General features: G+C 35.5%; 1 protein-coding gene across 10 annotated transcripts in view; it reads right to left on the bottom strand.

The window, feature by feature from the left end:
- The window catches only part of POLQ (DNA polymerase theta), a 120,254-nt gene that overhangs the window by 22,990 nt on the left and 69,449 nt on the right, over window positions 1–27,815 (bottom strand). For 8 of the 10 annotated variants that reach the window (XR_009008219.1, XM_007181854.2, XM_057545837.1 and 5 more), the window contains 9 exons: window positions 24,568–27,677; window positions 21,999–22,142; window positions 20,794–20,990; window positions 17,800–18,040; window positions 11,960–12,153; window positions 8,305–8,442; window positions 6,894–7,068; window positions 4,351–4,477; window positions 3,649–3,770 (listed from right to left, as the gene is read on the bottom strand). Coding sequence is in view for 8 of the 10 variants with exons in the window: in XM_007181854.2 (XP_007181916.2) it covers window positions 3,649–3,770; window positions 4,351–4,477; window positions 6,894–7,068; window positions 8,305–8,442; window positions 11,960–12,153; window positions 17,800–18,040; window positions 20,794–20,990; window positions 21,999–22,142; window positions 24,568–27,677 (4,448 nt within the window). In the remaining 2 variants the exon portion in view is untranslated. Of the gene's footprint in view, window positions 1–3,648; window positions 3,771–4,350; window positions 4,478–6,893; window positions 7,069–8,065; window positions 8,443–11,959; window positions 12,154–17,799; window positions 18,041–20,793; window positions 20,991–21,998; window positions 22,143–24,567; window positions 27,678–27,815 lie in introns of those variants that run through there. The other 2 variants (XM_057545842.1, XR_009008220.1) reach the window with 2 other exon arrangements.

The raw sequence follows: 27,815 nt of genomic DNA, 5'->3' as shown, positions 1-27,815 counted from the left end.
ATATCTCCTCCCTCTTGCATCTCCCTCCCACCCTCCCTATCCCACCCCTTTAGGTGGTCACAAAGCACTGAGCTGATCTCCCTGTGCTATGCGGCTGCTTCCCCCTAGTATCTATTTTACATTTAGTAGCATATATAAGTCCAGGCCACTCTCAATTCATCCCAGCTTACACTTCCCCCTCCCCGTGTCCTCAAGTCCATTCTCTATGTCTGCGTCTTTATTCCTGTCCTGCCCCTAGGTTCATCAGAACCATTTTTTTTTTTAGATTCCATATATACCTGTTAGCATACGGTATTTGTTTTTCTCTTCCTGACTTACTTCACTCTGTATGACAGACTCTAAGTCCATCCACCTCACTACAAATAACTCAGTTTCGTTTCCTCTTATGGCTGAATAATATTCCATTGTATATATGTGCCACATCTTCTTTATCCATTCATCTGTCGATGGACACTTAGGTTGCTTCCATGTCCTGGCTACTGTAAATAGAGCTGCAATGAACATTTTGGTACATGACTCTTTTTGAATTATGGTTTTCTCAGGGTATATGCCCAGTAGTGGGATTGCTGGGTCGTATGGTAGTTCTATTTTTAGTTTTTTAAGGACCCTCCATACTGTTCTCCATAGTGGCTGTATCAGTTTACATTCCCACCAACAGTGCAAGAGGGTTACCTTTTCTCCAGCATTTATTGTTTGCAGATTTCTTGATGATGGCCATTCTGACCAGTGTGAGGTGATACCTCATTGTAGTTTTGATTTGCATTTCTCTAATGATTAATGATATTGAGCATCCTTTCATGTGTTTGTTGGCAATCTGTATATCTTCTTTGGAGAAATGTCTATTTAGGTCTTCTGCCCATTTTTGGATTGGGTTGTTTGTTTTTTTGATATTGAGCTAAATGAGCTGCTTGTAAATTTTGGAGATTAATCTGTTGTCAGTTGCTTCATTTGCAAATATTTCCTCCCATTCTGAGGGTTCTCTTTTCGTCTTGTTTATGCTTTCCTTTGCTGTGCAAAAGCTTTTAATTTTCATTAGGCCCCATTTGTTTATTTTTGTTTTTAGTTCCATTTCTCTAGGAGGTGGGTCAAAAAGGATCTTGCTGTGATTTATGTTATAGAGTGTTCTGCCTATATTTTCCTCTAAGAGTTTTATAGTGTCTGGCCTTACATTTAGGTCTTTAATCCATTATGAGTTTGTTTTTGTGTATGGTATTCGGGAGTGTTCTAATTTCATTCTTTTACATGTAGCTGTCCAGTTTTCCCAGCACCACTTGTTGAAGAGGCTGTCTTTTCTCCATTGTATATTCTTGCCTCCTTTATCAAAGATAAGGTGACCATATGTGCGTGGGTTTATCTCTGGGCTTTCTATCCTGTTCCATTGATCTATATTTCTGTTTTTGCGCCAGTACCATACTGTCTTGATTACTGTAGCTTTGTAGTATAGTCTGAAGTCTGGGCGCCTGATTCGTCTAGCTCTGTTTTTCTTTCTCAAGATTGCTTTGGCTATTCGGGGTCTTTTGTGTTTTCATACAAATTGTGAAATGTTTTGTTCTAGCTCTGTGAAAAATGTCATTGGTAGTTTGATAGGGATTGCACTGAATCTGTAGATTGTTTTGGGTAGTATAGTCATTTTCACAATGTTGATTCTTCCAATCCAAGAACATGGTATATCTCTCCATCTGTATCATCTTTAATTTCTTTCATCAGTGTCTTATAGTTTATTGTATACAGGTCTTTTGTCTCCTTAGGTAGGTTTATTCCTAGGTATTTTATTCTTTTTGCTGCAGTGGTAAATGGGAGTGTTTCCTTAATTTCTCTTTCAGATTTTTCATCATTAGTGTATAGGAATACAAGAGATTTCTGTGCATTAATGTTGTATCCTACTACTTTACCAAATTCATTGATTAGCTCTAGTAGTTTTCTGGTAGCATCTTTAGAATTCTCTATGTATAGTATCATGTCATCTGCAAACAGTGACAGCTTTACTTCTTCTTTTCCGATTTGGATTCCTTTTATTTCTTTTTCTTTTCTGACTGCTGTGGCTAAAACTTCCAAAACTATGTTGAATAATAGTGGTGAGAGTGGACAACCTTGTCTTGTTCCTGATCTTAGTGGAAATGGTTTCAGTTTTTCATCACTGAGAACGATGTTGGCTGTGGGTTTGTCATATATGGCCTTTATTATGTTGAGGTAAGTTCCCTCTATGCCTACTTTCTGGAGGGTTTTTATCATAAATGGCTGTTGAATTTTGTCGAAAGCTTTTTCTGCATCTATTGAGATGATCATATGGTTTTTCTTCTTCAATTTGTTAATATGGTTTACCACATTGATTGATTTGCATATATTGAAGAATCCTTGCATTCCTGGGATAAACCCCATCAAGAATTATTTTAGATAGTTAACTAAACACTACATTTAAATGGCAGAAATTTTCAGGTTAAATCCATATACATTGAATTTAAATTAATTTTACAATTTTAAACAGAATCAGTATAAAATATTGTTGTGTTAAACACAATTTTATTATTTAGGTAAGAATAAATAAATATCATGAAATATTATTTGGCCTTAAAAAAGAAAGAAATTCTGACACGATTGCTACAACATGAATAAACCTTGAAGACACTATGCTACGTGAAATAAGCCAGGCACAAAAGTACAAATATTATATGATCTCGAGTGGTCAAATTCATAGGGACAGAAAATAGAATGGTGGTTGCCAGGGGCTGTGGGAGTCCGGGGGGAAAGTTATATTTAATGGGTACAGAGTTTCAGGTGGGGATAATGAAAAGTTCTGGAGATGGATGGTGGTAATGGCTGCACCACAATGTGAATGTACTTAATGCCACAGAACTGAATACTTAAATATAGTTACAATGGTAAAATGCTGGTAGTTCATATTTAAAAAGCAAAGCTGAAAATTGCCAAATGGGTTATACTATCATAGACCTGAATTCACCCTTGGAATATAACTTTCTGACAGAATTCAAATAAATTCAGCTGGTTAACTGCACTCACCCAGAGCTGCCAGGTGGCAAAAGGTAAAAGAGCAAATATGTATACAAATAATAGGGATGATCTGGGAGATAGATCATGACTTCCAAATGTTTTGATGATGAGTACTGAGGAGAGGTCAGACAGAAGTAAGATAGCCTTGAGGGTTACCCCCTGCAATAGGAAGCAGCAGTGGGGAGAAGTGGAGAAGAAACAAAAGAGCAAAACAAGTTAGAAAGAGACCAAAAAAAAAACAAAACGTTGTGTCCTTAGAGGTCGGGGTGGGGGGAGAGAAACTGAGGAAAGAGAGGGTTGACAGAGCGACAAATGCTGTAGAGAAGTCAAAGAGGATGACAACTAACAAAATTCACTGGATTTTGCAAAAAGGTTTACAGTGACCCAGGATTACATGATTTCAGCAGGATGCTGAGCAAACAGCACAGAGGTTTCCCACAGAGCAGATCATGAAGACAATAATGACTGACTGTTATAAACCTGGCAACATGAAGGGGAAAAACAGGCTCCACCACAGAGAGGAAGATGGACGAACTAATGTATTCTTCTGAGTCTTATTCATAATTCAGGCTTTATCAGTGCTTTGAAAACCATTCCCACAGCAAAAAGAAGCTCAAAAAACATCATCGGTCACCTTACCTGGGAAAGGCACAAAGGCATGTCTCATGCTAACTGAAAATGGCATTCCTTTGTCTGAGGCTCTCTCCTCCATCTCTGCCTGATGCCTGGGGTTCAGGCCACAACCCTTCTTTTTTCCTCCTCTGTTGTGCGAAAAACATCATCAGCCTGACATGAAGTAGTCTTAAATATATGAAAATGGTCTGAGTTTTTCAGTAAGTCAATATTTCCATCTAAGAAATTTAAAAACCTTATTTGAAACACACTTTAAAGCTTAACAAATATACTAGACCTCGTTCAGCAAACCTTCAATTAAACAGGAAGTAAGGTATTTCTGTAATAACCTTTCCAACAAACTGCTTTACTCAATTCAGTAAATCTCATTGACCATATCTAATATAAATGATCTGTGCTTTTTCTTCCTTTTGTGAGCATATGGAGAGGGCAGGAGGGGGGATGTACCAGACACTGCTAAACTTGTCCCTTTAGTATTTGACTTAAACAAGCATATAGTGCTGGTTGATTTAATTAGTGACCCAGATTTTCAGCTTTTTGCCATCAACTAGCTTCTTTATAGACAGACTCAGGATTTGAAATAGAATAGAAATGTGTATGCCTGGAACAGAAAATTAAACTGATTTCATTATTTGTCCAATAGGCTATTTCTGAGCCATTCATACTCCCAAAAGTATATTAACCCAAATAAAGAGAAATAGAGTCTACCTGCCAGTAGGAAGTAGGCCTTTGCCTAGGGCTTGGGAAGGTGGGCTTTCCTCTACTAGTGTTGGCATTTTGATCTCAAAATCTCTTGGTACATTCTGAATATTTGGTTCTATAAAGGTTATTCGTCCTAAAATCAAGCAGAATGAAGACATAAAATTAGGGGGGGGAAGGGAAGAGGGGAAATCTGACATTTACTTTAACACGAATACCATTTCTGAATTATCCTAAAAATGAAGGCTCTGTTATTGTTAAACTAAATTTAAATGAAATACACTTCATTATGTTCATGTGTCTAACAATAATAAGTACAAGACCAATCGTGATATAAGTGAATATATGAATTAGCTACAATACAGTGTTTTAAAATTAACCTCGTTCTACAGAAACAATCCCATGATAAGAATATGATAAATCATAGTATTTCTATGCTAAAATGAGTACCAGAAGTTAGCACTATAAAATGCTAGCAGTTATACTAATGAGTAAAGACAAATCAAATGGATCTTAGGAGAAATGACTGTCGAAGCCTTTAAAAGCCAGGAACAAACAAGATACAGAGAAGAGGATCTGAAGCAGAAGAGCAACTGAGTGCTGAACAGGGACAACTGGGGCCACAGGAGTTAGGCCACAGGATGCAGGAGATGGAGTAGTAGTGAGAGATGGTGACTAGAACGTTACTTTCTAGATATCACCTGGCCAGTTTTCCTCCTCCTCCTCATCACTTATCACAAGAATCAATGGTAGGTAGCACTGACATGACTAGAAACTAGAATCAGATGGCTAGTACATTTTCTAGGAAACAGAAAGCTATTTGTTTTAATGCTTATGGCCTTTACTTTCCCCCAAATATTTTACTTTTTATTTACTTATTGGATGAATTTTTCAAAAACACACAGGTGTTGTTCAAAAAGTTTGGGTAACTGACTGCTACTGCAGTTTTTATAATACACACATAGTGACACAAAAATCCTCTGTTTTATGATACTCTTCATTCTAACAGGCTCTCTACTAGCTACTGTATGTAATTCCATCTTCTTTAGATGAATCAGAGATCTTAAGTATCTCAGATACTGTTTTTCTGAATAAACTCCTGATACTATATCCTCGTTATTTCAATTTTAGCAAAAATTAGTGTTCAATTAATGATAGATATTAATACACTTATTAGCATTAAATGGCCTAATCAATTTTATAAAGCTAACAAATAGCACAGGAAAGAATCCAAGTCTCTTTCTGCCTCAGCACACTGTCTTCTCTTCTATGATAATATCAATACTTAATATTCAGGTCTAGTGTTTGAATTAATGAGGTAACTGGTAGACAAATAAAATGGCAAAAGTAAATTACAAAACATGAATATAGCTTCATGAAGATGAATTCTAATAATGAAAGGGCTTTACTATACTTAGGTAAGCTTGTATTTCTAAAATATTCTTTAAATGTAGGCATAGTATAATGAAAAACAATCAGGAAAACAACAAGGAATTGACGACTTTCTGCTTTATAAGCAACAAATAAATGTGCAAAAGCTTTGAAAACTCTAGGTTGATTGTTTTTTCACCAACAAGAATTTATTTTACATAAGTTTACAGCATTAGCATATAACAGGGCAAGAAATAGGCAAGAAGCACCAAGAGGTTAGCTAAACAGGGAGAAGGAAAAGAGGAATTGTTTAGAACAGAGACTAAGCAAACAAAGAGAAAAGCAGCTCCTCACGGTGCCCCCATCCTCAATAACAGCAACAACTGATAATGTACCACGCGTTATTCCAAACACTTTACATGTATTGACTTATTTAATCCTCAGGATGACCCAGTGAGGTAGGACTGTTATTATCTTGTTTTATACATGAGGAAACTTGGGCACTGAATGGTTAAGTACCTTGTCTAAAGATTCTTAGCACCAAGATTCAAACCTTGTGAAAATGTGATATCAAAGTCCACATTCTATACCATCAAACTAAAATGCCTCCTCTATGAAGGTGTTAATGCTGCCCTTTCTTCCACTGCACATTACATTTGACAAATATGTGGAGTTGTGCACTACCTAGAAAAAGAATGCTTTTTTTTCTTCATGAGATTACATGCATACTTATCCCAAGAGGGCCATAAGACATGCAAAGGACTCTACAGCTTTCTTTTCTGATTGAGTAAAGTAAGACACTCCCTTATTACTGCACAGGCCTACTTAGATTCAACTTGGAGAGACTCTTAAGAGATTCAGAATAGGGCTGGGACTGAAATTAGATAAGATCACTGACTCAAAAAATATTTAATTCTTGGCCATACTCTCATCCAATCTCAGACATCCAAGTTACTCTATACAGTACTTGAAAGCAGGAACTGTATCTTACTAAATTTCATCTCTTTATCTACCTGATATTCACCTATGCTTTGGATGTAGTATGCGTTTCATAAATGTTTATAGAACTTCACTGAACCCAATGATCAACACTTGAATTCCTTGGTCATCATAAGCAAATATTACATATGAATTTTTTTTTGCAAAACAGGATATTATCCATATTTAAGATTTCTCATTACCTGTAGCAGTGTGTGATTGTGATACAGGATAGATTCTTTCCATTCCAAGGAAAGGATTCAGACGTTTTTCCCGCTGCAGGGGAAAGACCACTTTGGTAATAGCATTAGTGATTCTTCTCCACTCTAATATCAAGCCTGGTAAAGGATGTAATGCCCTTAATTTATTTAAAGCATCCTGCCAAAGAATTATAATAAAGTAGGATCAGATTCTTGTCCAAATTCCATAGCAAACTAGAATCTTTTAGTAAACAATATAATCTCAAAATTAAATTTGATAACTCCTGTATCTAAACTCAACTTTACTATTATAAAATTACTATTTGGGTATTTTGGAAATCACCATAATGATAAATCTATAATAACTGTAGATTATAAAATGTAAACATGTTAATGTTGAGTAATGTCAATTTACATCTACTATTAAAAAAAAAATCATTGAGATGTCAACTTAGTAAAACAGCTGCTTCCCCACACCCCACCCAATTGTTTACATCATCTCTTTTCTTTATATTTTCCTCCTCCATTGCTCATGTGATTGTAAGTTTCCCAGTCTTTTTTTTTTGTCTTCTTTTTGCCATAATACTTTCATGGTTTTTGTATCAAGGAAATTTATTTTTAAAACTTTGAATTTTCCATGCTACAGACATTCAATGAACCGTTAAGGAACAAAAACTTGGGAGGTAAAAAGGCCAATGCGATTAAATAAAAAGTTTTGCTACAGAATGAAGCTGTGGAAACTTCCCCAGGGCAGGCAAGTCATAATTAATAATATTATGGTCAAAATTCTACATAATGGCAACTTGGACTGCTCTCTCCATGGCTGTTGTGGCTGTACTTTTTATCCTTATTTTCCATTGATAATTCATTCAGTAAAAATGTAAAATTAAGCCTTTCTCTCTTTTGTCCCATGCATACAGTTTCCATGGGTTGTGATTCCATTTTACTTTGAAATTAACAAATTAGATTCTCAAAACAAATACATGGAAAACTTACTATTTTGCTCTGGAATTGAAAAAAACAAAATTTTATTTATATTGACTGTCTTTTTATTTTTTAAATTCTTCCATACCTTTTTGTTCATGTTCATATAACGACAGAAATTATATTATACTAGAAGTCCAAGAGTAGTGCATGTCAATAATTAATGTCTATATAGGTCTGAATTTACAAACCTTTACACTGTTTTAATGATAGGAAGGACACAACTGCTAACTCAGATTATGATCCAGATTTTCCATGCTGGAATGTTTCCACAGTGTTTGTGGGCAGCTGAACCAAAAACCAATTTGTTTTTGTCTGGATAAGTTCAAATGGTAGACTACATTGGATCTTGATTTCATCAGCATTCTTTCAAGACACCAAAATGTTAAAAGTAGTTCAGATTCTGCCCTGTGACTGCCCCAAAGAGCACCTTACTAGTGCTGAACTGTTTTCCCAGCCTTAGCTTCCATCCATCGTCATTCCCTCTTCTGGTAGAACCCAAAGTTTTCTTGCTGCCTTGGTGTTTTCTCTCTCCATTTGGTGGCAACTTCAATTCCAAAAATAAAACCTGCAAGAAATTAATGCTTCTTTAGTCAAGAATCAAATCACAAGTATTATCATTCAGAAAACATTTTAAAAAGTTATTCGAGAAAAGATTCTATACATTTCAACATGAATTGTAAGAATTTTTTTGGACAATTTGGAATTATCACATTTAATAAATAATGGCAATAAAATCTTAGGTCAAGTAGGCTGTCCATACCCTAATTTAGTCAGTATTAGATTAGTAGTAACACCAGGCTCTTAAACAGTCAAGAACACAAGAATGTATATTCTATGCTGAACGACTGACAAACTATTGGCATGGCGACTTTAGGTTGCTCTGATTATAAGCTCACCTAAATACCCCTTGATGTGGTAACCAATGCGGCTGCTTGATCATTTAAGCCCCATAGAGGATAAACATGGGAGCCTTCGTGGTTATTGTGTGATCACAAAACTCAGAGAACACTAAAGTAGGAAGGGGCCCAAAAAGCCATCTAATTCCACTACCACAAAGCTAGACCCTGAGAGGCCCCGGGCAAAAAGCCAGGAGGAGGTGGTTGATCCAATGCAGCAATAATGAAAGTTAGAGAGTGGCCAGTAAGCACCCACTGAAGAAACTAGGCTTACACGGAACAGGGATCCAGGCTGTGGGTCAGAGGGAAGATCCCATGTATACCTTAAACTCACTAGTTCATGTTAGAGGAGTTCCAATTTAGGCAATTCAGAACACTATCTACTCTTTCTACTCATTCATTTATATACTTTCAGTAAGATTTAATGAACCTTGGATTATTTTCCTAGTAATAATTCTAAAAATTGAAACCCTTTGCATGAGAATTTTTTCTACAAGTTGGGCCAGGGGTGGAAGTAAAGATATACCTGTTTCCCTAGAACAGTGGTGATGACAGAAACAAAAATCTGGTTTTAGTTTTAAGTAGTGGGAATAACTGGGGTCCTAGGCATGAAAATTACTGAGGCTTACTATGGATGTTAACAACTATCTTGCCCAAAGACTGTGTTATATAGATATGAACATATGCACACATAAGGATTGGGGTTGTTATATTTAGCAAATAAAATTACATGATGCCCAGTCAAATTTGAATGACATGGAGCATACTTATACTAAAATATTGTCCACTGTTCATCTGAAATTCAAATTTAACCAAGTGCTTGTATTTAATCAGGCAACTCTAATATAGATATCAAAGAGTATATAAATGAATGGCAGCAGAGAGAAGAAAATAACTGAATAGGAAAAATGAAACATTACCACAGTAACAATAAATCAACAACCCCAGGAAGGAAGACCTATCATAATTAAGACAATTTAAAGATCTCGAGTTATGTATTTAAAAGTTCTTTATCTTAAGCTTCCATTTTTGGTGAATCCTTCAGAATTATAAAAACTTCACACATAAATTCTCTCTTCAGGTCTTAATTAACACATCTGTGACTGAGGGAGTTGAACTGGATGGGAGCAAGAGACACTAATATTTATTGAGCACTTACTATGTGCCAGCCATCAGGCTAGGTGCTTTAACATGCAATCCTTATAACAACTCTATGACAAATCTGCAAAGTTTAGACAGCTGGAGAAACTTGCTCAAAGTTGCATGCCCAAAATGTAGTAGAATTAAGAATTAGAACCCAGAGTCTTCTAACTCTAAAGTCCTTTTTCTTCCTACTAACCCATGCTTCCCTCTAGACCAGGAGTCAGAAACTTTTTCTACAAAGGGCCAGACAGTAAATATTTTTAGCTTTGTAGGTTTTACTGTCTGTCACACCTTTTCAACTGTGCCATTATAGAATGAAAACAACCACAGGCAATAAGTACATGAACAGCTATAGCTGTGTTCCAATAAAACTTTATTTACAAAAACAGGTGGCAGGCCACATCTGGCCTGCAAGTCATATTTTGCTGATACCTTCTCAAGACCAGTGCCATCCAAGAACTTTCTGCAATAATAAAACTGTTCTATATTTGTATTGTCCAATATAGTGGCCACTAGCCACATGTGGCTATTGAACACTTGAAATGTGGTTAGCATGACTAAGGAACTTAAATGATATATTTTATTTAATTTCAATTAATTTAAACTGAAACAGTGATAAGTGGCTAGTGACTCCTTTATTGAACACTGCAGCTCTATATGATTAGTAACATCTTGCCTATTTGAAAGATTCAACTTAAAATCACCAAGGATAAAATAATCAATGTATGAAAATGTTAGATTACCTTTAATATAACTTCCATTTTAACATGAAGACCTAAGAACAAGCCAATAATATCAAAGGACTTTTATTCTAGGCCAGAGTTTGATCTAGGCCTAAGGCCCACATGCCTTTGCACCCATCTGAATCACAAGAGTACTGATTCTTGCCTTTGCCCCAAGTCTACTTGTGCTGAATCCAGAGATTCTATATTTTTGACAAGTTCCCCATGTAATTTTAAGTGCAGCCAGCTAGGTTCTGGCTTGGGGACTTCTGGACTAAAGAAATCAAAAGAAAGTATATTAAAACACCCCAAAAAACACCACTGAATTCAATACAAATGCACCACGTGATTAGGAGAAACAAAGTTCCTCATTTTTTAAAAACACATAACTGTGGCTTAAAGTGGGGGGCACATTTGTAAGCCCTTTATATAATATTTATACAACACTTACTGTGAGATAGGCACTGTTCTAAGTGTTTTACATTTATTGCTTAGTCCTCACAACTCTATGAGGTATTTCTAACATGAGGTATTTTACTGATGAAGAAACTGAGATATAGAGTTAATGAAGTGGTCCAAGGTCATGGAGTTAGTTAATAAATAGAGCAGGTAGCACTTCAAACCCAAGAAGTCTGGCTTTAAAGTCTATAATACTTACCAATATGCTATAATACTGAATCACGTCTAGATAACAATAGAACTTCAAAGCTATCAAGAGTAAGCACCCACCCTGTATCAGTAACTCCTCTAAAACAACCCAACCACCCTTTATGGAGTGTGGGGAGGGAAGAGAACACCAACCTTTGGGGGGGGTGAAAAAAAAAAAAAGAGTAAACTATGTCAAAATTTATCTAAGATGATAAAAATATTAGTAGGTTTAAAAAAGCAGAGCGTCCCCCAAATCCCTTTTTCACTAACATCTAAGAAAAATATCTAATTTTGCAGTGAAGAAGGAGTGAGAGTTCATGAAATGACTAACTTCATGGAGAAACACCTACACTGTTATACAACTACCACTATGGATCTCATTCACACAAAAAATATTTACTGGGTGCCCCTTCTGTTCCAGGCAAATCTCCTTATGGAATACACATTCTAGAATACTTCTTTACTACCTTCCTATTCATAAGTATAGGTATAAACTTACAAAGGAGATGTTAGAATACTCTATCTCCAAAGTATTCTGGTTAACTGATTGTCTTATTTTACTGATCTTTGGTATTTAGGTAAACACATTTACAAAACACACACACACACACACACACACACATTTTTTGCTCTAAAAATGACTTTTCTAAATTTTTTATTCCCATCATACAACCTCAGCGATGTCATCTGAACTGGTGAAAGAAAAACTATGGCCAGCTAGTTGATAGGCCTGAGTCTCAATTGCATCCAGTTTGGCTTGCATTATGTGTTTCTGACTTTCACATTCTGCGGTACTAAAGCCGATTCCATTTAGTTCTAGCAAGGCCAAGCAGTACTGGGAGGGCATTTCCACTTTACAGAAGACATCTGGAAGGAAAAAAGAAAGCAAAAAACATTAATTCAACAGCTAAGTGACTAGAGCAGCATGATTACCTAAACATACATAGAATTTTTCTGAGAGAATCAGAGATGCTACTAAGCTATCCTTCAAGATCCAGTCTCCTGAGCAGCATTGTCAAACCATCAGTGAAAGGTATTAAAGTACTTTCCACTTTCCCACTTGAGTATTGGATTACTATCTGTGTCTATGCAGAGTAAAACAGGCAATCTTATGAATAGTCTGAATTATAAGAGACTGCATTTCTCCCAAGATGATGTTTCTGCTTCTACTCTTAGCAAGAACAAGGTAGCCAATCTTATTTGCTAAGCTGACTGCAAAAGGTTAATTCACCAAAATAATTTCCAGAATTCCTGGTCCCATGGTATGCAGGCGTGCACCAAGATAAATATGAAGGTTTTATATTTTCCAATGCTCTAAGAGTAAAGAATAAGATTCCTGAAGTAAGAATCAGAGTATTTTTCTATCTGCTGACATTTCTCAACAGAATAGTCACTCTAAATCAGTTTTCCCAGTATGTTCTTTAGAATATTAGTCTCAAAAATACTCTATAAAAGGCTGGGATTGAGAGACACTGTATACTATGAGTTTCAGCATTTATAAATTAGTCTTAGATGTTCATGATGCCTGTTAATATATTAAAGGCTCTGAGTAGAAATGAACAAAGACAACTATTTAATTTCGTTTTAACCAAAAGTCTGAAATCATTTGACCATAAAACCCTTTATCTGTATAATATTTATTAATATCATGAAAAGTAAGTGTCCATAGAACACTCTGTGGGAAATGCTATCCTAAAATTATTAAGAAAAAATCCATAACAAAGATTTCTGCTCCAGTACTATGGGTCACTAGGACTCTGTGTAACCCTGGCCTGCCCTCCCCAGCTCCACATACACACATTCTTTAAGGCACTCTTGGTCTCAAGCAGCAGGCGAAATCCCAAAGGACACCTGTAACCACCCCCAAAAGCAAACAAGTGAGAGCTACTGGCCTCTAACAGTCAGAACATACTGGGCAGTCAGAGCCTGGCTTTGGAGACTTGGAATCAGAGCAGAAATTCATGGGATGTGGGACCAGAGAAATAAGGAACTAGGGTCAGAAAAAGAAGAGTCAAGAGTGGTAGGAAGCCAGCCTGGATTCATAGACAGTAGGAAGAAACAGGGTTGCAATGGGAATGGAGTCCTACTGCAAAAAGGTTGAGGGAATAACAGATTTTTGGGGTAGCAACTGGAGGAGAAGCTGATTCTCAGACTTCTGTTCTGAACCAAAACTCTCAAGAAAAGCTAATGTAGGCCTTGGATGCAGTTTAGTTTAGTAACAAGCAGAAGCCAGAGCAAAGCCTTTCTAGAGGAAGGCTTCCCCCACATAAGCCCTGCAGGGCTCTACTGATCAAATCTTGTATGATTTCACAAAGAGTATAAAAAATATAAGATAGCAAAGAAGTATGAATTGGACTCAGCAGAAACAACAAATGACAGATTTAGATCCCTAAGAATTGCAGGTATGGAATCATTAGAACAGAGCACAGCTACGAATAAACTATATACAAAATCAAACAGGATGAATAGAAACAAAACAGCAGGAAAGTGTAAATATGTCAATAATCACAATGAATAGCAACACATCAATAATCATAATAAATTGCTAAATTTGTAAAAAAAAAAAAACTGGTAGTTTGAAAAAGAAATAAGCTATACTTTGGTTTATAAGACATCTAAAAAGTATGGATCTAGAAGGTTTAAAGGGATAGAAAAAAGATATATGAGGCAAGTATTAATCAAAAGAAAGGTGATGCTGCCATATCATTCCAAAAAATAGATTAAGAGTAAAAATCATATTAGTGGAAAAGCTAGTCACAACATAATGATAGGTTTAATGCACCAGGAAAATACACCAATTTTAAACCTGCACCTAATAAAATAGTCTCAAAACATATAAAATTAAAATTACCTGAACTACAGGGAAAATTAGATATAGAAGATTTAAACAACAACATTGAATTAACAGACATTTATAAAATTCTGCATCCAGAATTAGAATACATATTATTTTATATGTGCACAGAACGTTTACACAATAGTTCAAGTTTTAGGTTACAAAACAATTCTCAAAAGACTTCAAAGAATGGGTATTATACAAACATGTTCTCTAGCTACAACACAATAAAGATTGAAGGTAATAATAAAAATATAAAATAAAAGTTTCCAACTATTTGAGAATTAAAAATAATCTTCTTATAATTTATGAGTCTAAGAGGCATACCAGAAAATTTTAAATATTTAGGATAAAACAATGAAAACAATATATGTCAAAACTTGTAAGATATAATGAAAGTAGAACTTTGAGGAAAATTTATAGCCTTAAGTACTTAAATTAGAAAAGAAAAACATGATTTTAAAAGTAATGAGTTTAGTGTTAAACTTAAGAATTTAGAAAAAGGACTGCAAATAAAGTCAGGGGAACTAGAAGAAAAGAGATTACATAAATGTTCACAGAAATCAATGAAATAGAAAACAAAAACAACAGGAAAGATCAAAGGCAAAAGCTGCTTCTTTAAAAAGACTGAAAAATTGGATAAACTTCTAGTGAGATTAAACAATAATATTATGAAAGAAAAAGAGGTCATAACAGATAAACCAGAGATATATAAAAAAAAAAATCAGCAATACCTTTAGATAAATTCTTAAAAATATATATAGCTTACCAAAACATAATCAAAAGGTATAACTGAATAATCTTACAGTTATTAAAGCAGTCAAAGTAGTAGTTAAAAATATTTCCATAAAGAGAGTTTACAGGCAAATTCTACCAAACTTTTAAAGAACACATCATTCCTACGATACATAAGCTCCTCCAGAACAAAAAGAGGCTATATTCATCAACTCATTCCATGAAACTAGAGTAACTCTCTTACCAAAAACAAAGCACAAGAAAGAAAAATTACAGTCATTTTACAACCAATGACTTGGCAAAGTAGAGACAACGTAATCAGCAAGATTTCTTTCACATTGCTGTTTAAAGAACAAACTTTATACAACCATTCTGGAAAACAATTTAACATAATCTTGTACAGTTGAATATTCCCATTTCCAAGACGGAGCAATTCTACATGCAAAAGAAATTCTTGCCCAGTGTAGCAGGAGACATGTAAATTTATAAGAATATTTACACAGAAATACCTGTTACAGCAGAACAAAAAACCAAAATAAAACAAAACTAGAAACAACCTGAGCATTCACCAAGAGGAAAATGGATAAATACATTTTGGCACACACACACACACAGTGATATATTACAGAGCAGTGAAAATCAATAAACTACACATACTTGCAATAATATGCAGGAATCTTACTAACATGATGCAGAGCAAGTAAAACAAGATATAGTGTGACAGATGCTTTATAAAGTTCAAAAACAAGCAAAACCAAATAATATATTGTTTGGACTTAGACATATATATGCTAAAATTTTTAATTAAAAATAAAATTTAAATAAGAAAATAAGGGAATGATAATAAAACTTGGGATGTACAAGGAAGGAGGAGCACAAAGGTAGACAAATGTCTAAGTTATGAATGTGAGTTAACAGTTATCATTATATTATTAAAATAATGGTGAATAATAAGAGGACCATACATGGACCAATGATGATAGTGTTCATGAAAGAAAGATTATGACTAATATAAATCTGTGCAGCTGAGGTCCTTTGAAAAAGAGAGAAACCAACTCACTCCATACCTAGAAAATCATCTCATCTATGTTCAAACTATCTAGAAAGGACCTAATTGATCAATGTGAAGAGGACAGGATACTTTGTCCTGGGTCAAATTAAGCAAAGACACATTGTGCTATTAGTATTAATTCATACCCAAACAAAAATCAGCTCTCTATGGGGAGAAAGTCAGCTAGAACACACTTCTCCAACAGGCAAGAGGATGAGAAAAGAAAAAGATGAAGATTCTGGAGGCCCATTAAAATTAACAAGCACATCCTGAAATAATTATTTTCAAATAAAATTTGATAGATGTCCACATTCTCTCCAAAAACCTCCCTTATCTCAATGTACTTCAATTCTATGGATTCTGTGAATAAGAAATATTTAACACTGTACAAGAATGCATTTAACACCTCCTGGTCACCCACTTTTGAAAATCTGCAGGAAAAAAAGAAGCTTTCAAGGCACATAGAAAGAAACTGTGAAAGTTAAAAATTACAAATCTAGAGGGTTTCTTGTACTTTTCTGGAAAGGAAAGTCAGTCTTCTTTTTTTTATAGGTGAAAAACTGTCTTTAAATAGTGGAACCATCCCATCCCAATCAGACTGAAAACTTACAAATCTGATAATGGGCAACAAATATCTAAAAAGTTACAGACTAATTCATATCACCATCATCAAATGTCAGTGTCTAGAAACTATACAGACTACCCAGGATGCCTATCCTAGGGGCAGACTAGTCAGACGAAGAGGGAATGAGCTATGTTCATTCAGCATTATTGTAAAGTAGCCTGAGGTATGTGTGCTGCATACTCCCACTCCTTGGCCTGCCTAGATTGGCTTAGAGAAGCTGTCTGAAATACTACAATGCCTGTTGAAGAGCTACTAATTAACATCACTTAAGCAAGTCTCCTGTGAGCAAATAAGTCAGTCTGGTCTTCTGTATTATTCTACCCCAGTGATGCTGGGGAGAACTTTATTACCAGCACAGAGGGTTTGCGCTAGCAGTAATAATAATCATCAAGGAATACAATAATGAGCGCCTGCTCTGTGGCAAACACTGCACTAAGTTCTCTGTCTCATTTAATACTTACAAAATAAGAACCAGACTTAGAGAGTTAACATAGCTTGCCCAAGGTCCCTCACAAATAAATAATACAGATTCAAGCCCTGGTCTCTGTGAATTCATCAGTCTGCTGTTTCTAGTATTTATTAATCAGCCACTAAATCCATGGTTTATATCTCCTCACAATGAAGCCAACTTTGTTCCACTTCGTCATTTTCACCATAAGCATATATTATGCTCTCCGAAGTCAAGGTACTCAATCTGGGCCAGCAGCCTGCACAATAAATCCACGCTATTTGTCACAATGGAAAAAAAAGATTCACATAAACACCCTTGGCTGAAAAAAATAACTGTTAATAGTTCTAAAAAGAAAACAGTTGATTTTTTTAAATCCATAAAAGATATATTCTAAGTGTGAATAAAAACCATTTGATAACATTCAAATATAAAATTAGGAATAAATGAATAAGATGCCACTAATTCACCTCATTACAGTAGAGCCAAAGGTCAGCAAACTACGGCCAAACTAGGGCCAGATGCCTGTTTTTGTAAATAAAGATTTACTGGAACACTCATTTTCATATTGTCTATAGCTGCTTTCGTGCTGTGATGGCAGAGTTAAATATTTGTGACTGAGACCGTCTAGGTTACAAAACCAAAAATATTCATCATCCAGCCTTTTACAGAAAAAAATTTGTTGATTCCTGCACTAGACAATCCAAAGAAAGGGTCTGCATAAAAAGTATAATTTATCCACCTGTGATAGAGTGGCTAAATACATAACTATCCCCAGACCTATAACATTGTAAAAATGCCAGGAACTGTGTTTTTACCTTGAAGGTTTTCCTTCTTCAACAAAGAATTAAGTTGACTCATAGAGCTGAAGATGAGAATGGACTCTACAGATGCTCTGTATCGCCCAGAATGCTCAGTGGTGACATTCAGCCCTAGGCTTTGAGTTCCTTGGCCAGTCTCTATCTCTTCCAGGAGTGGAAGCTCATGAGGAAGAAAACGGGAAACTATGCCATGAAGAGTCGGCTCCTTGGAATCTGGATCTAGTAACCAGCATGCCACCTGAATGGGATAACAATCAGAATATTTTCTTGATTTTTCAAAGATATTTCTGTACCCTTAAATTAAAAGGGGAAAAAAGAAAGCTCATTTCTAATCTCACTCGTTTTCACTTAATACTTATTCAGTGGTCTTCCCAGGAGAGGAGAAGGAAAGGATAATTGTACCAGGATAAGGAAAGGATAATTGGTATAAAAAATAACTCATTTTTTTTACCAATAAGAGCGGTGGCCTTCAAAGAAGGAAAATTTATACTTTTCCACTACTGCAATGCTCCTGCTGACCTACTTCAGAAGTAGGCTTGAAAACCAAGTGCCTTTCAGCTAACAAAAGTCATGTTTCTGAAAATGTAGCTGGATTCTTCTCCACTAAGTCTAATTTTGGCTTTCCTACTACTATAATAAAGATGGGCCTATATAGTTTTAGGCTTCTTTAATTAAAAAAAAATTTTTTATTGCGGTAAAAGTCACATAATATAAAACATACTATTTTAAGCATATTTAATTGTACAGTTGAGTGGCTTATTCAATATTGGAAGAAGTGAGACATAAATATTTCACCATTACAAGTTCATATCCAGTGTTTTAGAATGCCTACAGAACTTCTCTCAAGGATGAGGACCTGTCACCATGACCATCCAACTAGTGATTTGACTGCTATTGTTAGCTTCCCTATGAGACTAGAAGACCTGTATTTTCTAATACTTGATTCTAGCAGAGCGAAATTGGATTTAGAATAAGGAAATCTAAGCCTTGTTCATAATTTCAACAATTACTAAATGACTCGGTTACTTCTTTTATAGGTTTAGAATGTAGTTTTACGGGGCGGGGAGGGGCGATCTTGTAAATTATAATAAGAAATATAAATTGGGTCTTCCCAACAGAGATAAAGGTGTCTTTAATTATGCTAATGCAGTGACTTGGAGTGCCCCTAGGTCACCTAGGAATGGCGGCTGGTTGCCACCAGTCATCAACCCTGTGATAGGAGGGCTGGAACTTTCAGTTCCACCCCTTTAAACTCCTGGGAAGGGGAAGGGGCCAGAGGATAATTGATCACCAATGGCCAATGGTTTGATCAATTATGCCTATGTAATGAAGCCTCCATAAAAACCCAAAAGGACAGGGTTCAGAGAGCTTCTGGGTTGGTAACCACATGAAGATGCAGGGAGAGTGGCAAGCCTAGAAAGAACAGAAGCTCCACGCCTCTTCTTACAAACTTCACCCTATGTATCTCTTCATCTGGCTGTTTACTTGTATCCTTTAATATCCTTTGTAATAAGCCAGTAATCTAGTGAGTAAACTGGTTTCCTGAGTTCTGTTAGCCGCTCTAGTAAATTAATCAAACTCATGGAGGAGGTTGTGGGAATCTGATTTATTTATAGCTGGTTGACCAGAAGCACAGGTAACAAGCTGGGCTTGCAACTGGTGTCTGAAGTTGGGGGCTTGTGGGACTGAGCCCTTAACCTATGGGATTTGATGCTCATTCCAGGTAGATAGTAACAGAATTGAGCTGAATTGTAGGACACCCAGCTGGTACCCAGAGAACTGTTGGAGATACAATGAAACCCCCTCCCCCCCACCATTAGAAATTGGTGATCAGAACCCTTTTGGGGTGTTGAATAAGACAGTCTGATGTAAAAGTTGGCAAACGTCTCTTATAAAAGTGAAATTTTATAAATTAATAGCTTTTCTTCTTACACCAAAAATGTTATGATTAACAAAACCAATTATGGAATATTTCAAATAGTTTATGCCAAAGGTGCTATATAAATCTGGGATACTACTATAGTTTTAATAAGCTCACATTACCCATATTCTCATTTTGGGCTCTGGAACATCAAAATCAGGTGCTAACCTTTTATATCCAGTAAAGGTCAGTTTACAAACTATATGAAATTTATCACATATAAACCAAGGCTTGTTTGAAGTATAGGAAAGAATAGTATCATTAATTTACCTGATACTGCCTTCAAAAATCTTTGCCAAAAGAGCTAAAGAAACTAAAATATTATCCTATTATCATTGATTATATTGATAATAACAACCAATTAGTATCATATCTCAATTCAGAATTAATATTCCACACACCTCATGTATCCAGTCTCAACAGGAGGGAAAAAACGATATCCCTTTTCAGGGCTATGATCCTGTAAATAAATGTCTTCTGAAAGTGCATTATACTGTTAAGTGTATATTACAACAACATAAGTTACTCTTTCCTTAATAACTCAGAGTCATCATTATGAAGAGTGCATCATAGTTTGCTATTATATGGGAAAGTTCTCAGGGGCTAGTAAGGTCATTTGTCCCTATGCTAATGGCCTCTAACTACTATGCTTTGTGATCTCTTATATCTATATGCTTTTGCTATTTTCTGCCTCTATCCTCATGGATATTTGAAACACCCTGCTATCATATATCTAAATCTGACAGTTCTCCTTTCATTTCTAATTTACTATGAGACAGAAAATTTAGAACTTATGACCAAAATGAAAATTGTTTAAGTCTCTGAAGAAAGATGTGAACTTTAGTGCTTGGAATGTGTGGCATCTCTGTTTTCATCTACACAGAGGCATTTGGTGCATAATAATCTGTTCTGGGTGGATGAAGTTATTGGACAAAGGAGTGACTACTCTAAAATACTTAAGCTGTATTGTTGAAGCTAAATAAATACCAAGTCATTTAAGAATTAACCCTAAACATTAAAATTAAATATTTTTTGAAGTATGTAAAATTTTTTTAGGTAAGACAGAGAACCTTAGGATCTTCAAAACTTTGTTCCAGGGAGATGCCACAAGACAGAAGAAGAATTTTATAGCTCTGGATGAAGTCATAGATGATAACAGAACATTCTTTATCAGATTCCTTTTGAAAGCAAGATTGAAGGTGCTGCATTCTGTCTTTCACAGTCAGGCTTGGATCCAGAGAAGGCGGGGCCAAACTGGCACTAATTTCTTAAAAAAAAAAAAAAAAAAGTCTTAAGGCAAAAAGTATATGCATTCATTTGAAGCAGCAATCTTTAGTGTCAAGACTGAAAAAGACTCAAAAGCCTCAGTTTAGTTCAGCAAGACCTTATCCAGGTCATGTTGGCTATATAGATGAAGTGCTCTGTAATCTAAAAATTAAGGGTTGGGCTACGTGATTTACAATGCTCTATTTAATCAGGTGGGAGAAAATTCTAAACATTAAGATTCCTAAAAATAAATTTACACTTCTCAGAATGTGGAATTAAAGAGAGAAAAGTTATTTTGAAATGAATTTTAAAGGAACTCATTTCAGAGGGAATTTTAGAATGAATGTATAAAATTACATCTAAAATAAAAGAAGTTCAAAAAATTACTTATCCTAAGATGTTTTCCTACGAAACAACTGAAAATATTTCATGCTTACTCAGAACAGACATTATACGGCATCGTTTAAAATGTTTCCTTATTAATTTTGCTTCTGTCTAAAACCAAACAATCAGCTAGGTAGCCAACAACCATAATCAGATCACAATTTATACCTAGGTCCTATCCTTTTAATTCCAAGACTTCTCCAAAGGCTGTGTGATTCAACTACTGTAGATGTCTAGCTCATCACTGCCTCTAAATGAGTTCCAGATACAGTCGATAGGAGAAAAAAAGCCTGGAAAGAAACTGCCATGATCCAGTCTTCAGAAGCAAATCCTCAAGGTGGCCAGTGAGTCCTTAAGGATCCACTACCCCAAAGAAGAAAACACAGTATTAACAGCCACATGTGACAAGCAGAAGAGAGTAAGGGGGGTGGCTTCTTAAAACATCATTCTAGTTAATATATGAAATAATGTACACAATAGCCACTATTTTTTAAAGGTTTTTTTTTAATCCTAAAAAATAAGTTCTACGTAAATATCAGGAAACTATTCTCAACAAACAAGTCACTATCCTCATAGAGGTTACATTAAAATTATATGGTAACTTAACCAAATAGTGATTACTTACCAGAATGCTTTTGTTCCTTCTGCAATGAAAAATAGTAAGCATCTCTTCCACCCCAGCATACTGCCAGTCCAACCACCAAGATGCCATCACAACCTTTAACAGGAATTCCATCATCTCCAATAGGGCTTTCCTGAGAGGAACTAACTATGTAAAACCAAAGTGAAATAGTTAAAAATCTCTAAAAATGAAACCACTAAATTGAATACTAAAAAAAATGATATAATAAAAAATTATTTGATAAGCAAATTTTTCAGATCCCTACAATATGCATTATGTGGATAGTCATTTTTAGGTGTAAGATCTTTCTAGGCTTCCCATCATTTAAGATAACTGTCACTATGAAAAATCTACCAAAGATTTCTTAAAAGAGATCTATAATAATGACTAAGATAGTTTAAAATTAACTTTTTTAAGTTTTCCAAAAGCTGCATTTTGAATTTCTATAACTCAAAAATAAAGACCACTTGCACACTACAAAAATTTTGTAGCAAATTTAGCAATTCTTAATACTTAGAAACTCCAGAAAAATCAAGATTCTTACTTCTTAGTGAAGAATTAGGTATAATTTTGTATTTGAGTCAATATTTTTCCTAAAATAATACACCTTTCAATTTCACAAAGACATAGGTCAAAAACTAATCCATCTTATTTACAATTATATCCCCAATACCTGGAAAATAACTGTCACATATTTGTTAAGTTTAAGTGAATGTTTTTATCCCTCTAACCTCTAGCACAGAAAATGTACTCAATTTTATGTTTGTTGAATGAAAAATGGAAAGAGCTAGTCAACAATGAAAGTACATAAAACTTGTCATTAACACATATGCTTCCTGAATTGAAGATCAAACACTCAGAACTTTATGAACAAACTCTTTCATAAATATAGAGATTTAAAAAATTTGAACAAATCTTTGATTTCCACAACAGGTTGTCAAGCTGACTACAGCTATCCCCCATAATACTGAATCATTACTTCCATGAAATAAGACAGGAATACATGGCATTATTTAACCAAAAGTTTCAATTCTCTGAAAATCTGAAAGAGTTCTATGAGGCTTTCATGACTATCAGTAGAGGTACAAGTTCTAGAGATAAGTCTTGGAAAACATAGCTAATATACACTGTGAAAAATATAGTGCCTATTTGCTATGTACTTCTGTTATTACATAAGTGAATATCGATATTACAGTTTAAGAGAAAATAATTCATGAGCAATGATGATTAATAAAAACCATCAAGTCTGCCATTTGCAACAACATGGATGGACCTAAGTGAAGTAAGTCAGACAGAAAGACAAATACTGTATATTATCATTTATGTGTGGAACCTAAGAATTAAAGACGAATGAATGTAACAAAAGATAAACAGACACAGATATAGAGAACGAACCAGTGGTTACCAGTGGGGAGAGGAGGGGGAGAGGAAAGGTATCAGTAGGGGATTAAGAGGTACAACCTACTATGTATAAAATAAATCAGCTACAAGAATATATTGTACAGCAAAGGGAAATATAGCCATTATTTTACAATAACATTACATGGAGTATAATCTATAAAAATACTGAATCACTATGTTGTATACCTGAAACTAATTTAATATTTTAAATCAGCTATACTTTATTAATTAAATTCAAACCATGTCACACCATTAAGGTACCATAAAAAAAGTCTGATCCATTTTCAAAATATACATCTTAAATTTTACAAAATTATATTCTAACTAATATACATATTATATAATATATGCACATTATGATTATATATATATATATACATAGATGCATATATATATGATTTCTTAGAGAAATGCTGTGTTTAATGGTAAGCTTGGCACACTCTAACACCAGGCATGACCAGGAGCTAAAGCAGCAGGGATGTACAGGAAACCTCCAGAGACTCACAAAGTAAAGAGGATGAGGAAGATAACCAAACAGAAGGGCCCTATGGCCTCAGACAAGGCAGAGCCCCCAATGGCATAGAAGAAAGAGGTGTTGTTTGAGAGACAGATTCCTGGCACACCCAAGCATCAATCTGTCAAACACTGTTCTAATGCTGGCCCCTGAACCAGCCATACCAACTGTGGTGTCCCCACCAGCAATAAGATTGCCTGCTGGGTCAATGTTCTGGGAGACAACACTGGTATGGAACTCCTGTGGGGAGCTGCTATAGAAAGGCTGTTTAGATGGGATTTCTGGCCTGCTTGGAAGGAGGCAGACACAGGCCTGATTGTGCCTGATCCAGGCACAACAATGGATCAGAGCCAGAGGAACGAACAGTCTCCTAGTGGTCTGCACGTTTTCAGTCTACCAGCTTGAGCTCTTGGCCTCACTGCTCAGCTCTCCTACCCATGTGTCCAGAGGTCCCCCATCTCTTATACCAGAGGGTAACTATTTTTAATCTAGTTGTGCTGAACAATAAGGCTGTTCCACATGTAAACGCACATAGGAGAAACTTATTAAACTTTGAACACATTTATTACAGTTAATATCCAATACTGAAAAGTCTCAGTCCCACCTCAGTCCACTATTTTACATACAAATGTAAAAGATTTAAAAAAAAAATCTTACCTTGCTTAAACCTACCACCAATAGTAGCGCTTTTAGAAGATGTCAAATTACTGATCTTTTCACAAGCCAATGAGATGGAAAATCGAGTTTTGTTTTGCCACTCCTTCATGAATGTTTGAAAGAGAGTTTGGTCACTCGCTACGTCAATTATGGCCAAACTTTCTGGACTGCATGAGGCTAGAGTTAACTGCGATCCATCCTGTGGTAACTGCGGTGAAAAACTTGTGTCTCTAATAGGACTGTCATCTTTGAAACCATTTCTAGTCTCTGGACTTAAAACGTGGTTTTTATTATCTGAAGGTGAGCCAAATGAATAACTTTCACCAAGTTGTAAACCACTACTAATTTTCTTAAGTTTTACAGAAGATGTTCCAAGAAAACCTGGAAATGACAACTTAGAAGCAGATGGTATAGGAGGAATGAGTCCATTATCATCAACTATACAGTTTTCTTTACAAGGCAAGAGGGAGGAGGTTTCACCATGAATGACATTGTTCTCTAGTGCGTCAATATTGCCTTTTAACACAATATTAGGGGAAAATGGAATTCCTTGCACTTGATTTGTCTCCAAATTTGAAATCATTTCTTGTTTGTCATTTACCTCTGTATTTTTTCCTTTCAAACTGAGCAAGTCTGTAATGGTTAATTTTAGCTTTTCATTTTCTAGAGGACTGGACACATTATCTAAAATCCTTTGCAGTCCTGGACTTAAATCAAATGATGCCCCTGACCATATGAATGAATTATCTTGCCTTGTCCCAGTTAATTTGGATTTTTGAGACCTTTTATCTTTATCTCCTCCAATTACTTCTCTTTGGGAATAATCATTACCCACAATCACTGGATCACTCAGTTCTAATACTCTAAGAGATCCTGCAGTATTATGTTTCTCTTGGACAGGAAATACGTCTACATTGTCCAAAGCTTCAACCATCTGAGCAGAATCCATTTCTGAAAATACAGTAGACTCATCACTGAAACAAGACAATGGCTGCTGATTATCTTGATTCTCATTCACATCTGATTTTTTAATTGGGCCCTCTGATTGTAGACACAGAGAATCACCAAAATGGACTGAAGTTATTTCAGAAGGAAGGCGTTCTTTTGCTTGTACATCAGGTGGTTGCTCTTCTACGAGGTACTCTTCACTGAAACTGTCAAACAGTAAACTACCACTCAAATTCAAACTTGTTTCAGGAACTGGCAGACGTTCTACTTCTATATCAGTAGGAGTTCTCATTTTAGGAACCAGAGGTATAACTGGTTTCATAGCTTCTTGTGTTTGATAACCTTGAAGAAAACTATTTAATTGGGAGTCAGTAACAGAAAGTTCATTGCCTTTAAAACATGGGTCATTTTCCCCTATTAATATTGGAGAATAAAAAATTGGGCTTTCTGGAGTCAGGTTATCAACCCCATGTGAATCAGTGCTTTGTTTCATAGCATCTACGGTCTTAAGTTTCAAATGATTCGTCATTCCTGGTGAATGTTGTTCACCTGGAAAAGTAATGTGAATCTCTTTCTGAAAGGAGCTCACTGAGCTCTGTTTGTCTAGGCTCTTCTGCATCATCCCTGTTGCCAGGCTGGTATCCTTTGCTCCTTCTTGCTTGCCATTTTCAGTTGCTATCTGTTGAATTATTTTCTCTGACTGAGTATCCAGGTAGAAACTATCTTCAAAATCACAGAGATCTAAACCTAAGTCAGAAACATGATTATTTTTAGTTCTGTCTGCTGCATAGGCATCTGTTTTTACCTGTACTCTAAGGGTATTTAGAATATTCTCACACTGGCCTCCTGATTTACCAAATGCTCCACTTAGTAGATGTACTCCACTGGGTATCTCAGTGCTGCTTATGTTATCTCCTGGTACCTGAAGATTACTTGATTTATTTTCCTCAGCATTAAACTTTGTACTTTCACATTTCATAACAACATTTGAGTCCCTATTCATATAACTGCTATCTGTCTCATAGGGCATTTGTCTTGCTATTGGTTTTTTCAGTTTGGTGTAAGTATTTGTCTGTTTATCAAACTGCTTTTCCAGGCACTGGTTAGCTGGATGGGTGTCATGGTGTTTCACATTAACATGCTGGTTTTTTGAATCATTTTGTATCAGTGCTTCATTTTTTTTTTCTGATTCAACAGCTAATACTCTTCCATTTTCACTAACCACACTAGTGGCTTGATGAGTCACATTTTTATTCTGGGATCCTGTGATAAAATATTCCACAAGAACATCATTAGATATTTTATTGTTCCTTGAACAACTCTGTTCTGTTTGTGATGGGAATGATACTTTGCTATATCTTCCCTCAGCACAGAAAGATATGTTTTTAGCAAATGGCTCTGGACTTCTAAATTCCATATTCTTCTCATCTAAAGTAAATGACTCTTCACAATGAATAGGATTAGACAGAGTCTGTTCTTGTAAATTGTTTCTACACATCCTAGTGTCTTTCACAGGGCTACTGTCTCTAGATCGTTTTAGATGCTTACTATGTTTCCAAGATTGAGAGGTTGTACTCATCTCTTCTGAACTGAAATTCAAAGCTTCTTTTTTTGTTTTCTCAGATGAGAGAGTCTGAACAACTTTCGTAGTGCTTGCTTTCCCCTCATTCAGAGAGGTTCCTAGCTTTTCTTTATTTATACTCAAAGAAGCCCGTTTTTTTGCTCTGAAAGTGGAATGCACTTGACGTTCTTGATGCCCATCCTGAAATTTATAATAAAAGTAATCTGTATGCTCTCTACTTTTATCTAAATCTTGCACTGTCTTTGGTAAATGAGTAACAGAAGAATCACTAAATATTGTGTTACTTTTTTTCTTTGAAGTTAATCTTTTATAAGAACTCTTAGTTTGGGGTATAAATTTGTGTTCTTTTACTTCTGATTCACTGCAGGTCAATGAGTGTGTATCAGAATTTAAAAGGGAATATGGACTCCACTGCACTCCCATTTCAACTAAGTCCTGCTGCAGAATCATTCTGGCTTCTTCTACTATAAGAGTTGCTGCTTCCCTTTCAGTTAAATCTTTTCTGCCAGTCACCCAAATAGTTCGCATATTCCGACGTTCTTCAACTGCTTCCTCTTCCTCATCCACTGCCTTTCGGGTACTATACAAGAGGTAGGAAAAGAAATAAATTAATGCATTGATTCATTTATTAATACAAGTATTTATTAAGCATCAATCTGAGCTTTTCTAGAAACTGAAGAAATAGCACTGAACAAGAGGGAAATGTATCTACTCTCAC

Source organism: Balaenoptera acutorostrata, chromosome 4 (genome assembly GCF_949987535.1).
Source record: "Balaenoptera acutorostrata chromosome 4, mBalAcu1.1, whole genome shotgun sequence".
Taxonomy (NCBI): Eukaryota; Metazoa; Chordata; class Mammalia; order Artiodactyla; family Balaenopteridae; genus Balaenoptera; species Balaenoptera acutorostrata.
This window is presented reverse-complemented; position numbering and strand designations above follow the sequence as displayed.